Source organism: Athene noctua, chromosome 6, assembly GCF_965140245.1.
Source record: "Athene noctua chromosome 6, bAthNoc1.hap1.1, whole genome shotgun sequence".
Taxonomy (NCBI): domain Eukaryota; kingdom Metazoa; phylum Chordata; class Aves; order Strigiformes; family Strigidae; genus Athene; species Athene noctua.
The window spans coordinates 47,282,790-47,295,588 of record NC_134042.1 but is presented as its reverse complement, the minus strand read 5'-3'; the positions used below and the strand labels follow the sequence as shown (position 1 = coordinate 47,295,588).

Below are 12,799 nucleotides of genomic sequence, written 5' to 3'. Positions count from 1 at the left end.
GAGTTGCTTCAAACTCAAATATTAACATAGATGCACTGTGCTGACATGGCTCTGTGGTGAACCAGCTCTGGAAGAGATCAAAAGCAAAAAGAAATGGAGCTAGCTTTAGCTTCAACCATCCTCTGAGCTCATGCATGTGGCCTCACCTACATTTGGGCCAACATTTGGGAGGGACTGAGGGCTGCTTATAAGCTGCAGGAGGAAAAGGGATCTCCTTTTTAGAAAGCACTTTACACTGGTTTAAGGAGACTGTGAAATAATGATCTGTGTCAGCTGCAGGCTCTCCGAACAAGGACCAACACCTACCATAGACAAAGCGGGTTTCAGCACACCGCAGCATGTTGTCTACTGCAAACAGCATGGGAGTGGGGAGATAAATTTCATCCGAGACCGCTCAGTACCACAAACAATCATAATCTTCTGAGGAACAGAGGAAGAGTGGGAAAGAGCACTTCATGACGTTCAAAATCTTTGTGAGAGCTGCTGTACAGCAGGCTCACATCTTTCCAAACAAACCCCATATTGTGAAGGGCTCCCTCAATGCTTTCTTCTTCCTCTTCCATTCTCCCCCCTCAGAACGTGTCTGGGTCTGAGTTTATTTTGATACTAAAATTTTTCATTTTTTTTCTTCGGCATCTGCATTTCCTCTCCTCCCTCTTTCCACCGCGTGCCTGCTGGAAACCTAATTGCAGATCCCTCGCTGCAATTAGTCAAGATGCTGTTACGAAGTTCACTTCGTTATGGGTTTTTTGGCCAGTGGACTCAAAAGAGGCTTCGAAGCAACAGCTCGCTGGTGCTTTCACCCTCGTGCCTACGAGGTCAGCGCCCTGGTGCCAGGGCTGCCATGCTCTCCCTTGCTTTCCACTTTTCCCTACCTCACCGCACCTTAACGCCAGGCTCTTTTTTTTTTTTTTTTTCCCCCACCCCAGGATCTTTTTTCGCCCCAGACACATCCTTCATGCTCCTGTTTCGGACGTGTCGGGCTCTCGAAGCACCGCGGCACCACCACGCGCTGCCGATGGGCCCTGATCCCGCCGTGCGGGGCACCAGAGCTCACCGCTGCGGATCCTGAGGGGGGCCGGTGCGGAGCAGCGCCCGCGGACCCCACCTGCCCACACCCCGCCCGGCCCGGCGGGGGGACGACGGAGGAGCGGGGTGGGAGGAGGAGGAGGGGGGAGCAGGAGGAGGAGGAGGAAGACGGCGGCGGTGGTGCGGCCGCCGCCGGGCGAGGAGGGCGGGAGGGGAGGCGGGTGCGGGGCGGCGGTGGGCGGGCGCGGGGCGGCGGCAGCCGGGGCTGGAGCCGGGCGCCCCGCGGCCCATTCGCGACCGGCGGCGGCGGCGGCAGCGCGGAGCTCGGCGGCGCTTGGCCCCCCGCGGGCAGGGCCTGTCAGGCGGCGGCCGCCCCCTCCCCGGCCATGAAGGCGAGCCCCGCGGTAGCCGCCGTCGCGGCGGCGGGGCCGGGACAGGCGGGGGGGCCCGATGCGCGCTGGCGGGAGAAGGGCGAAGCGGAGGCGGAGCGGCAGCGCACCCGGGAGCGGCTGGAGGCCACGCTAGCCGGGCTGGGCGAGCTGGAGTACCTGAGGCAGCGGCAGGAGCTGCTGGTGAAGAGCCTCCTGCTGCGGCGGCCGGTGGGCGCCGTGCCCGGGGCGCAGGGGGGCCGCGGGGAGCCGCCGGGCGAGGGGCCGCCGCCGCGCAGCCTGGAGGAGAAGTTCCTGGAGGAGAACATCCTCCTCCTGCGGAGGCAGCTGGTGAGCGGCCGGGCGGCGGCCGGGGCACGTCGGGCTCTGGGGGTGGGTAGTGGCGGGGTGTCGCCGTCGCCCCGCGGGTGGCTCCCCACGGAGCGGCTGGGGACGGCCGCGGTCCCCCGGGGGCTTGTTACGGCGGGGGCCTCAGGGGGTTTGGGGCGAAGCGCTGACATCTCGGTCAGGGGCTGGATTTCGGCGGTGGGTTTTGGCGGTGGTTGCGCACTTCCCCGTGGGTCTGCGGAGCCAGGCCGGCGGTCCGACTTCCATTCAAGGCGAGAGAGGCGCTGCCGTTGCCTTGAATGGAAGTTGGGAGCCGGGTCGCAACCCCGGGAGGAGGTGAGGAGGGAAGGAGCGCTCCGCACGGGCAGGATCGGGCCCCTGCCCAAAGGGGATGCTTTTGTTGAAGGACGCGCTTTGTAGCCGGTGTGGGAAGAGATGGAGGGCGGCATGAAGCGGCAGATCATTTTTCAATGAAAATAGCGTACAGCTGTGCCTGGCGGTCTTTGTGCACGGCTCAGCATTTGCTTTCACCCAGGGAGAAGTTGGAGTGCGTGATTTATTTGCCTGATTTCTTCTTTCCCCCAAACACCGCCCCCCCCTTTTTTTTTTTTCTTTCCCTTTTCTTCATGTTAGTCTTTCCGTTTATTTCCTTCTTTAAAAGGTAAATATAATTTTTTTTTTTTTTTTTTCTGCTGAGAAGAGGCTGGCTGCCAAAAAGCCGTTAGTGAAGGACCAGGGAATCATTACTCAAAAAAAACCCCAAAACAACCCAACCAAAAAAACCCAAAACCCAACCCCAAAACCCGAGGATTTGTGGTAGCAGTTTAATTTGTGCACTTGACCTTGCAGATTGGAACCAGACGCGGTGCTCGCTGGGGGAGGGGGGACACTGGTGGCAGTAGGTGGCAGAGTGAGTTACGGCTTGAGCACATCACCTCTGCCAGCCTGGCTTCCAGCCAGCTCCCGGCTCCCCCCAGAAATGTGGGAGAAGACCTGGGATCGCCCCTTTGGTTCTCCAAGGATGGTGTTAAATGCCAGCACATCTTCAAACAGCCTCGCTAATACTATTAGCATTCGCTTTCCCTTTGCCCGAGGACTGGCCCACCCTAGGGGAAAGGTTGTCCCGGATTTAATGAGTTTAGAACTAGTCCAATTATAAGCATCAAAACTCTTTGCGATGAGCGTATCAGAGCACTGCCGGGCACCGATCAAATGATGCACTTACTTAAAAAAAAGAGATAAACCTTCCTCTTGCCTCCCCTGCTTTCCCTAAAGCCAGAACAATTAAAGGGTATGAAGCTGAACAGATGATGGATAAGCAGCATTATAATACACACAGGGAGACTGATTGCATTGACCGTGGGTTAATGAGTGCCTTACAAAATAATTTCTTATTGCTTATTTTATGCCATCAAATTACCTTCATAAATAGCCCTAAAATTCATCTCACCAGCAATTTTATACAATTATAATGGGAGAAGAGGAAGAATTACTCTTCCTTCCTGCTGCACTGCAAAACTAATAAAAGGGCCCTGATCCCAGCCCTGGGAATCTTGCTGTCTGTATGGTAGACTAGAAGCTCATAATGTGCAGCAGAAAAAGGCGGTTCCCACACTACAGGCACTTGTTGGCAGAGCTGTTTCGTCCCATTGTGTGAGCAGATGTGATCTTTGACTAACACCGCTGTGGTGGCGAGCGTCCCCCGTTACACTGGCAAAGCTGTCCTTTCACCCAAGTGGCCCGTTTCATGCGTGCGGGTCTGGCTTGACCATATCGTACGATAGAGGTTTGTTGTCACAGCTGTGGTCCTGCAAAGGAACGCTTTGCCAGCGTAATGCGTTGGTCTTCCTGAACTGTGGAACGTGCTCCTTGTGTAAAACTGGCTGGAAGAAGCTGGAACGAAGTGACTGCATAATTCTTCAGTTTAGTATTTATCCAGAGCATCTGTCTGGAATTTCAGGGCTTTGTTCTGTTTTGTATTTTTTAATAAAAGAATAGCAGCGAGGTATTTCCATGATGCTTAGATGGAGAAGAGTGATTGGAGCCCCTTCACGTCTGCCTCGCTGAAGGAGCTGATGTTTGTCTTGTTTTCCAGAACTGCTTGAGGAGGAGGGATGCCGGTCTGCTAAATCAGTTACAAGAGCTAGATAAGCAAATAAGTGATCTCCGCCTGGACGTGGAAAAAACAACAGATGAACACCTTGAGACAGACAGTCGTCCAAGTTCAGGTAAGGCCATTATTCAGCAACGTGGAGCCTCCCTTGGTACCTGGAATGAAACTGTCTGTAGTTTTCAGTACTACAACAGTAAATGTCTGTAGCACATTCACACTCTGATAATTAATGCCTACTATTAAAATTCACAGCATATTCAGAGGAGCATTTCGAGCTTAATTAGATTTTTAGTTCAAAAAAGTTCTAATTCTCCTGCATATTAGGAAGGAGGCTGCAGGAAAAATGGTGAAAGGAAGCACCACCAGCAGGAGGAAGATGTCAAAATTGATCTTACAGCTAGAAGGGAACACTGAATCAAACAATTTGATTTCCCATATATTGAATTTCATCCCATTCTAACTGTGTTGAAGTCACTAAGTGGTATTTAACTAGGGGGAACATTTCTCAGAGGCATCTAAACTAGTTCTGAAGACACTGAAAAGTAGGGAATCCACCAACTTGTAGTTGCTAAAATCATTGCTAATTTCTCATCTGAATTTGGCTCGTTCCACCACTGTGGTGTGGGTTTTTTTTTTTATGTATGCTTTTCTCCCATAGACTAAGGTCTTTTCTAGTATCCAGCTTTTTCTCCTCTGGGAGGTGCTATACAGTGTAATTCCTGACTTTTTCTGATGAGCTAAACAGGTCAAGTTCATTAAGTCATTTGTTTTAAGGCATTTTTCCAAGCTCTTAAATAGCGTTATGGCCTCTTTGCAATTTTTTTAGCTTTGTTTTACACATGCTGGAGTCAAGGACTAGGCATACCTTCCAAAATCTTTCTTACCAGTGCTGTATAGACTGCTGAAGTCATTTCCCTACTGCCGTTCATTAGTCTCTTTGTACATCCAACAATCTCATTAGCTTTTTTGCCATATCATTAAGCTTGATGGACCTGCTTTTCCACGCTGACTAAGCCCTTTTCAGGATTATTGTTTTCCAGGATGCATCCCCATTCTGTAGAGATGCCCTGCATTCCTTTTTCCTAAATTTAAATCTTGATTATGGTATGTCATCTTTTTCTTGAGTAGACCCAGTTTACCAAGAAATACAATTTTCTGTGTCTGCACATTATTTACCATTTTCCTTCTTTCTTGTCATTCACTATTTATCTCCAGAACTTTGGTGGAAATAATGGGCAGCACTGGACCCAGCACTTAGTAAAAATTTTGTAGCCCAGTAACAGCTGGAGAGTTTGTCTTGGAAGTATAATACAGTATTAAAGGAATGGGGTGTCAAACACAGCCTGAATCCTTCTTGCTAAAATCTGAAAACCCCTGTAAATGTTAAAAGCCCAACTCCTGTAAAGATTAAAAAAAAAAGTTCACAATTTCACATGCTAAGTTCTGCTTTTTTACTTTTAAGTGCCTTACTTTTAAACGGAATCCTTCATAGCAATAAGGATATTACTAAATCGTGCGCTGTATTTTGGGTGACTGAACGAAATCCCATAACTAATTGCAATAGAGTAAGCCAACATAAACATGAGCTTGACTGCCTTTCTAGGGACACAAATGGTAACTTTCTGTAGACATAACTAATATAAATCCAAACTCTTATTTTTATAGGGTTTTATGAGCTGAGTGATGGAGCTTCTGGATCGCTCTCCAATTCATCTAACTCTGTCTTCAGTGAGTGTTTATCCAGTTGCCATTCTAGCACTTGCTTTTGCAGCCCTTTGGAGGCAACACTGAATATCTCAGATGGACGCCCTAAATCTGCAGGTATAGTAAAAGCAGGTCGAGTACATCATACTCCAGGAGGTGGCTTTGGCTTTGGAAATACTGCCTCAGGAGTATCTGGGTTGGATTAACCCTTCTTCCTTTCATTTGACATATTGTGCTCTGAAAAGATTCCAGTGCCTATCATGTACATGGGTCATGAGGCAGGAGTGTTTGCCCTTCACTCTAAAAGCATGAAAATAATGTGAAAATATGACAGCTGCTCTACCCAGTAGAGGGCAGTGGTACCTATACACATAAACATAGTAGTCAGCTAATTTCTCATGGTTTCCTTTACTAAATAGCAATAATGATGATAATAATAGCATTTTTACTAAATAGCATTAATGAGAGATGCCTCAACAACCACATCCTCATTAAAGCGACAGAGTAAGGAGCTAGCTACAGGTTCTTAGGAGGTCAGGGTGCACGTCAGGCTGTTTGTAGAAGTCATTTTGTCAGTTCTGATGGTCCTCAACCCCCAGGTGACCACACTGGGGCGTGTCCTGCATTTATGTAGTATAGACAAATAGGCACCACGAACAGGGAGAAAGTATTTTGTCTCTTTGGCAGAGAGTTGATGAATTTCCTTTGACACTAGGCTGAAGATGCAAGCCTTAATGTGTGGGATGGTTAAATAGGAAAGTCTCCTCTATCTGTCGTCTAGAAAGGACACTTCAGTAGGACTTCTGTGATCGAGCATTATTGGTTGCAAACATACTCATAAAAAAGCCTTAGTTCATTCTGAACTGTGGAGGATGCTTCCAACAATAGTATTTCCAATTTCCATTCTGCTCCTTAAGGTTAATTTATAGTGACTTTTTTGTGAATCGAGGACAAAATAATTAAAGTTCTTGCAACTCTAAAGAGGGAAAATACAGTCCAGAATACATTCATTCTGAGATGCTGAGAAATCCTCTAACTTTTCCTTTGAGCAGCTTGAGGTAATTTAATGCTCGCTGATGTAAGGTATATGTGATCTTCATTGACCACACATAAACAGAAAAATGTACACAAAGATTCCCAGCAGATTGCAGTGCTGTTTTTTTCTGTATACGTCACAAAACCCTAAAAATCTCATTAAGCATACTGTCTCACTTTTAGAGATGAAATTTCACAAACTAGCATGTTTCAAATAAGTTCTTTTTGGCAACATTTCCTGGCTCTGACATAGAATTTAGGAAATGGGGGAAAACTGTGAGGTGATTTGGAGGAAGTTCCTGCTCCTAGCTTCCCTATTCTTCCTCTCCTGCCCACACAGGAACATCATTTCTATCAGCTAATTTCATCAAAGTCTGTGAAACCTCTTTTGAAATAAGCCTTAGATAAGTGATAAGCAGTGAGCATTCAAATTTGAGTACCCTGGCTGAAGTTTCTAGCCCAAGGGTAGAAAACAGGACTGACAATGATTTGGAAGAATCATTTAGGTTGTACCCCTACCCAGGAAGACAAGGGCAACATAAGCTTAAGAAAAATAATAATTTTAGGTGCTTACCTCCTAAATAAGTGCCTTAGCCATTAAATCTGACTCATGCATCTTGAAATGCACTGGATTTCTCTTACAGAACTCTCTTTGCAGAGCCAAGACTAAGATGTCAGCTGGATTGACCTGCAGTCCTTGTACTTGTGTGGAAAGATGAGCCTGTTTTCCATTCTTTAACCCTTTATTGCTTAAAAGAAGCGCCTGTTATTGTTAGCGTTATTAGAATTATGATAATAGTAGCAATGATGATAATAATAACAACAGTAAAATTAAATCTGGATTTTTTTCTGATTCAAAATATGCTTGAAAAAATCTGGAAGTTAAATTTATCAATAAGCTAACAATTCATTGGTCTCTTGTCTATAATTTTTATATTTCTCTTTGGATTTAGTAAAGTGAAATATAAAACTCATACATGCTGAGGCCTGCAGTGAGTTTTACAGGTGACTCTGTAAAATATAAACATAAGAGACCCTTACAGACTTTTGGGTGGCTTGGGTGTAAAATAGGAAGCTCTCAGCAACCCAGGCACAGGTTTGAAACCGATGTAAATGTTCTCATTAGGGCAGTGATTTTTATTTTTTGAACCGTGTAGTCATATTGGGGAAAAACCTACATAGAAGTAGTTACAAAGAGACCCACAGAAGAATAGTGCTGCTTTTATATCGCTTGAATGGCATCCCTGGTTGCGAGGTTTCTGCTGTTTGAACAGTGCTGCTGTAATTATAACATTGCATCGTATGTGTAGATGGGACCGGCGTCCTTGGCGGCACGTGAAAAACGTAGCAGAACTGTCCCTGGCAGGCTCTCTAAACTCTTCTAAAATGCCTTTCAGATCTCATAGGCTGGATGGACTATAATAAGGAAGGCCAGCATGAGGACCAGACTGCAGGCTCTGTCTGTCGCTCTTTGTCCACACCGCACTCAAATTCCCTCGATGTCGTTGCAGATGTACATCCAAAGTACCAGTGTGATCTGGTGTCTAAAAACGGGAACGACGTCTACCGGTACCCCAGCCCACTCCATGCGGTAGCTGTGCAGAGTCCCATGTTTCTTCTCCCCGTGACTGAAAACCCCCAGCGAGAAGAGGAGAGGCTTGGTTGCGATATTGGCGACGTTTGCGCCGGATCTGAAACAGACTCGGGAAGATCCGCCAACACCTTTCTCCCGCAAAGCTCCTGGCCGGCTCCGTGCCCTTCTACCAGCAAGAGGATAGATGGGTACATCTTAAGCCTGGTTCAGAAAAAGACTCACGCGGTAAGGACTAACAAACCGAGGACGAGTCTCAACGCCGATCCCACCAAAGGCATCTTGAGGCATGGAAGCATGTGCGTCAGGCAGCCCGCAGGCGTGGTGGCTCACAGTAACGTCGTGAACCTGAAGAGCTCCAAGCAAGCGTGCTTGCCTTCTGGTGGGACCACCGCTCTGGACCACGTGGCACCCTCCCCGTTAAAGCAGAGGCCGAGGGAGCCGGCGGGCGAGCAGCTGGAGAGTAGGAAGGCACCTTTGCCGGCGGCTTTCCCGCCTGGTGTAACAAGTGAACTTCAGACCAAACACCTGCCACGGGGCACCAAACCGGCACCTCTGGAGCTCAACCGCAACGCAGTGGCTGCGGCGGGGGATGTCCCCAAGGAGAGCAGCCAGCACTTTGCCGCATCTCCCAAAGAGAGCCCAGGGAAGCCCGTGGTGCTGCAGCCGGAGAACAGGGTGAGCCAACCTCCCAAAAAAATCCTGCTGAAGAGCAGCTTGCAGGTGGCTCGCTCCTCGTCACCTGCTGTCGAGGAGAGGCCCGTGCTGGATTTCAAAAGCGAGGGCTCTTCTTCCCAGAGCCTGGATGATGGGTTGCTGGTGAATGCCCAGTACATACCAGCCCAGCAGCAAAGTGTGAAGCTTCACAAAGGCACCCGAAATGTCAAGATTTTGAAAAGCTCCGTGCTGAAACACAGGCCCCACCTTGCCAATGGGCTGGAAAACGGTTCGCAGACCTTGCGGGAGAAAACCAAGACAGTCGGCAAGAAGTGCCGCTTTCCTGATGAGTTGGATACAAATAAGAAACTGAAAAAACCCTCCTCGAGGGGGAAGAGAGGCAGCAACTTGCAGCCGGAGTCGGGCCTCCAGAATCGGCAGGCTGGCCTCCACAAATCCACCATTCGATCCCACGGGCATGGCCGAGAGGTTGTGGTGGCCAAGCCTAAACACAAGCGGGCCGACTACCGCCGATGGAAGTCGTCGGCAGAGATTTCCTACGAGGAGGCCTTACGGAGGGCGAGGAGGAACCGGCGGGAAGGTGTAGGGGTCTACTCGCAAGTTCCTCTGCCCTACGTCAGTCCGTACGCCTACGTGGCCAGCGACTCGGAGTACTCGGCAGAGTGCGAGTCCTTGTTCCACTCCACTGTGGTAGACACGAGTGAGGACGAGCAGAGCAACTATACGACGAACTGCTTTGGAGACAGCGAGTCGAGCCTGAGCGAGGTGGAGTTCGTAGGGGAGAGCACAACCACCAGCGACTCTGATGAGAGTGGGGGCCTTATTTGGTCTCAGTTTGTCCAGACGCTCCCCATCCAAACGGTCACGGCGCCAGAGCTGCATGAAAATGCAGCAAAGGCCTTTGTCAAAATCAAAGCCTCCCATAACCTCAAGAAGAAAATCCTCCGCTTTCGGTCAGGCTCCCTGAAGCTCATGACAACTGTCTAGTGAGGTGACTTGGTGGAATGTATCTGCTTCTGCTTTCAGAAGCAAGGTGCTTTTGTGTACATATTTCCACAGATTTTTTTTTTTTTTATACAAATATTTAAAACTTAAGGTAAATTATGTCACTTGTCTTCAGAACTTGGGTGGATACTAGTGCCTTTTACGTGGAAATAAAAGACCATTATACTCGTTTTTTTTTAAAAAAAACCCATAACACTGCCATTTCAGTGGTGAACAGCCTCCAGTGCATGGTGTCAGAAGGCTTTGAAAAAAGGCTAATGTTTCTGGGAATGGATCTTCCTTGCCTAAGTTTTCCAGTTCTGGCTCTTACACAGGATATTGACAGCTTAAGGTCATAAGTTTTTAGGCGATAAGGGGGAGGGAGTGTGGGTGGTCTTCATACTTTTGCTTGTCCCTTTCTGCTGCTCCTGTTGCCATATCTTGAACTTCTTCCTCCTGGTAGTCTGGCCTGTTTTTTTCTTGTCGATTCTCTTCCTGGAACTCACCCCTGTCCTTCCCCAGCTTTCCCCCACCAGGAAAGGGCTCCTATTCAATCTGTCTCAAAGGTTAAGTTGCCTTCTCTGGAGTGCACTCTGCTTCAGTCTCCCAGGAGTTCTGCTGCAGACGGCAGTGGTGTTCAGAGTAAAGTGTTGGAGCAGCTGGCCAAGGCTTAGTAACTTCAGTATAATGTGTACAACTGCTTTTGAAAAAAAAAAACAAAAACAACCATATGCATGTCACGTGCATGAGTATCAGTAGTTTTAATATTCCTGTTGATGTCCAATTTACTGTACATCATCAATGGCTGTTTTTATATATATATATCATTGTGTAAATTAATATAACACATCATATGCTGTAATAAACAGTCTGTTTTAATACTTTTTTTAAAGTTTGTTGCATTGGTGCAGACCCAGTCAATGGTTTACTATTGGCGTTGTCACCACTTAGAATGTCACCATTTAGCCATGCAGGAAGCGGAGCAAGTTTAAAATGTTGCTGTGGATGTGACTTGTGCTTTGAGGGAAATGGATTATCATGGCCTCTCCTGTTCTTCCCGTAACTTGCATTTTTTTAAGGGCAAGGTGGGATTTAGGAGCTCAGGGACATCTTCAGATTGTTGCTTCTGGGCAGCTCATGTTGCGGAGCAGATGGAAATGTAATAATAATCCTCCTTGCTGTCAGGGTGCTTGCAGACTTTGGTTGGTACAACACAGGGGCAGATGGTAGGTTTCTGTAACCAAATAGATCTGTGTAATGCAACAGGTGTCCCTCTGAAACGTCCAGTAAATGAATCCTGAAGAGCTGTGTGCTCTGGGAGCTGGGCTGAGTGGAGGAGAGCGTAGATTTGCTGTCTCTGTTACCCTCTTCAGGTATGGTAGCGGGCTGTATCACAACCCTGACAAGTTTATGGAAAAAAGTGACAATTATGTCACCCACCGGTCTCTGTCTCAGTTTTTCTTCCCATAGGACTGGAGGTGAGTCTGCCAGAAGAGGAGAAAGGAGCTAACTGTAGACAGCACTACCTCCCGTTTCAGCGGCAGCTTTGAAGCTGCCTGGTGGGAAGGCTGGAGGTTTATGGAGGCATGTCTGATGGAGCAGGCCCAGAGCTTGAGCTGGTTTCTGCAGGTTCGTCTTCTGCTCTGGCATCCATGAAGCTGCAGACATGCAGCTGGCGTGGATGCTGTGACTGGTATGAATTTCAGGAATAAGTGTGCAGCCTGTCCATTCCATAGCAAGATCTACTGAGCAGACACCTTCCTTTGTGGTTCCTCTGTGTCCTTCCTGCTGTCACCCACATGAAAGGCAGGGCAGTTTTTTTTCTCAGGTTTCCTTGCAATGCAATGTAGGAAGGAGAGATCCACCCAGAATTAAATGTCTCTGGGAGCAGCTTCTGAGACAGTGGTAACACATGTTCTAAGTGGCAGATTTTATTTTTCGATCTGCAGTGTAGTAAATCCCTACCTATAAAATGTCTCTCTCATACTATTTTTTTACTTTTTTAATAGAGGAATGTCAGTTTCTGTAAATGGTCTTGCAGTGTGGTCACAAAGTTCTGGATTCAGCCACACAGAAAGTCCTTGCACTTCCATCTTCCGTGATACAGGAAGAGTTGTAACTCATCTCATCTGGTCATAACTCTCCCATTGCTTTACACATAGAAGGGCAGCTTGTGTAGGGGTAGATATATATATATCTATCTATAAAAATTTCATATATTGATAGAGAATAATTCATCTGGAAACTACTGGGCAATGGCTGCCACTGCAGAGAGGGGAGATAAGCAGTGTTTGTTATTAAACATGGCATTACTAAGGCTAAGCAGCACCTTAATGCAGTCCTGTTAATAACTGATGGGTGTTACATCAAACAAAGGGAATGTCAAGAAGCTTGTCAAAGCTAGTAGTTTCTTTCCTAGAATCTCTCTCAATCATGCCATATAATCTTTCTTTGAACGAGAAAACCACGTGCAAATCCCTGTAAATCTCCTCAAAGGTGTAGCAGAGCAGCAGAGAGGATCTGCAGACGTGCACTCTGTCTCTCTGCCTGTAAAGGAGCCACTGGTGAGAAGACGAACCGACCAGTGGCTTTGGGATGATGAGTTATTAATTGCAGTGCTATACAAGATTGTTTTGTACCAGTTGAGAGAGGCTGGTTTTCGAAAGTGAGCTCCTGAATAGTTTCTTTCTTATCTTTTTAGATAATTGAATAATAATTAAAAAAAGAGAATAACCACCTAAATATCACTAGGACCGTATCAGCTGCAACCACTGTATTCTGCAGTATTCTTGCTGAATAGCCTAATACCAGACAGGGAAATGGTCTGATGCTATCTCTATCTTAATTGCATCCGAGTCTTTTCAGTTTGGGGAAGGAATTTTCCTTTTCTTACATGATTTAGGAAAGCATCCAGAATCCTTTAAGCAGGCCTAGCTTTTTCTCTCTACA

At 47.4% G+C, this 12,799-nt stretch overlaps 1 protein-coding gene across 4 annotated transcripts; it reads left to right on the top strand.

Annotated features, from left to right (window-relative positions):
• Positions 1 to 1,320: 1,320 nt before the first annotated feature.
• On the top strand, positions 1,321 to 11,422 carry DACT1 (dishevelled binding antagonist of beta catenin 1). 4 transcript variants are annotated; one of them, XM_074908877.1, is made up of 4 exons: positions 1,321 to 1,748; positions 3,841 to 3,973; positions 5,524 to 5,586; positions 8,109 to 11,422. In XM_074908877.1, the coding sequence occupies exons 1-4, from the start codon at positions 1,416 to 1,418 to the stop codon at positions 9,851 to 9,853; spliced, it is 2,274 nt and encodes a 757-aa protein (XP_074764978.1). In that variant the 5' UTR covers positions 1,321 to 1,415; the 3' UTR covers positions 9,854 to 11,422. The 4 variants fall into 4 exon arrangements, with proteins under 4 accessions (XP_074764978.1, XP_074764975.1, XP_074764977.1 ...); XM_074908874.1 differs by having other exon boundaries at positions 7,995 to 11,422; XM_074908876.1 differs by having other exon boundaries at positions 5,524 to 5,679.
• Positions 11,423 to 12,799: the final 1,377 nt, after the last annotated feature.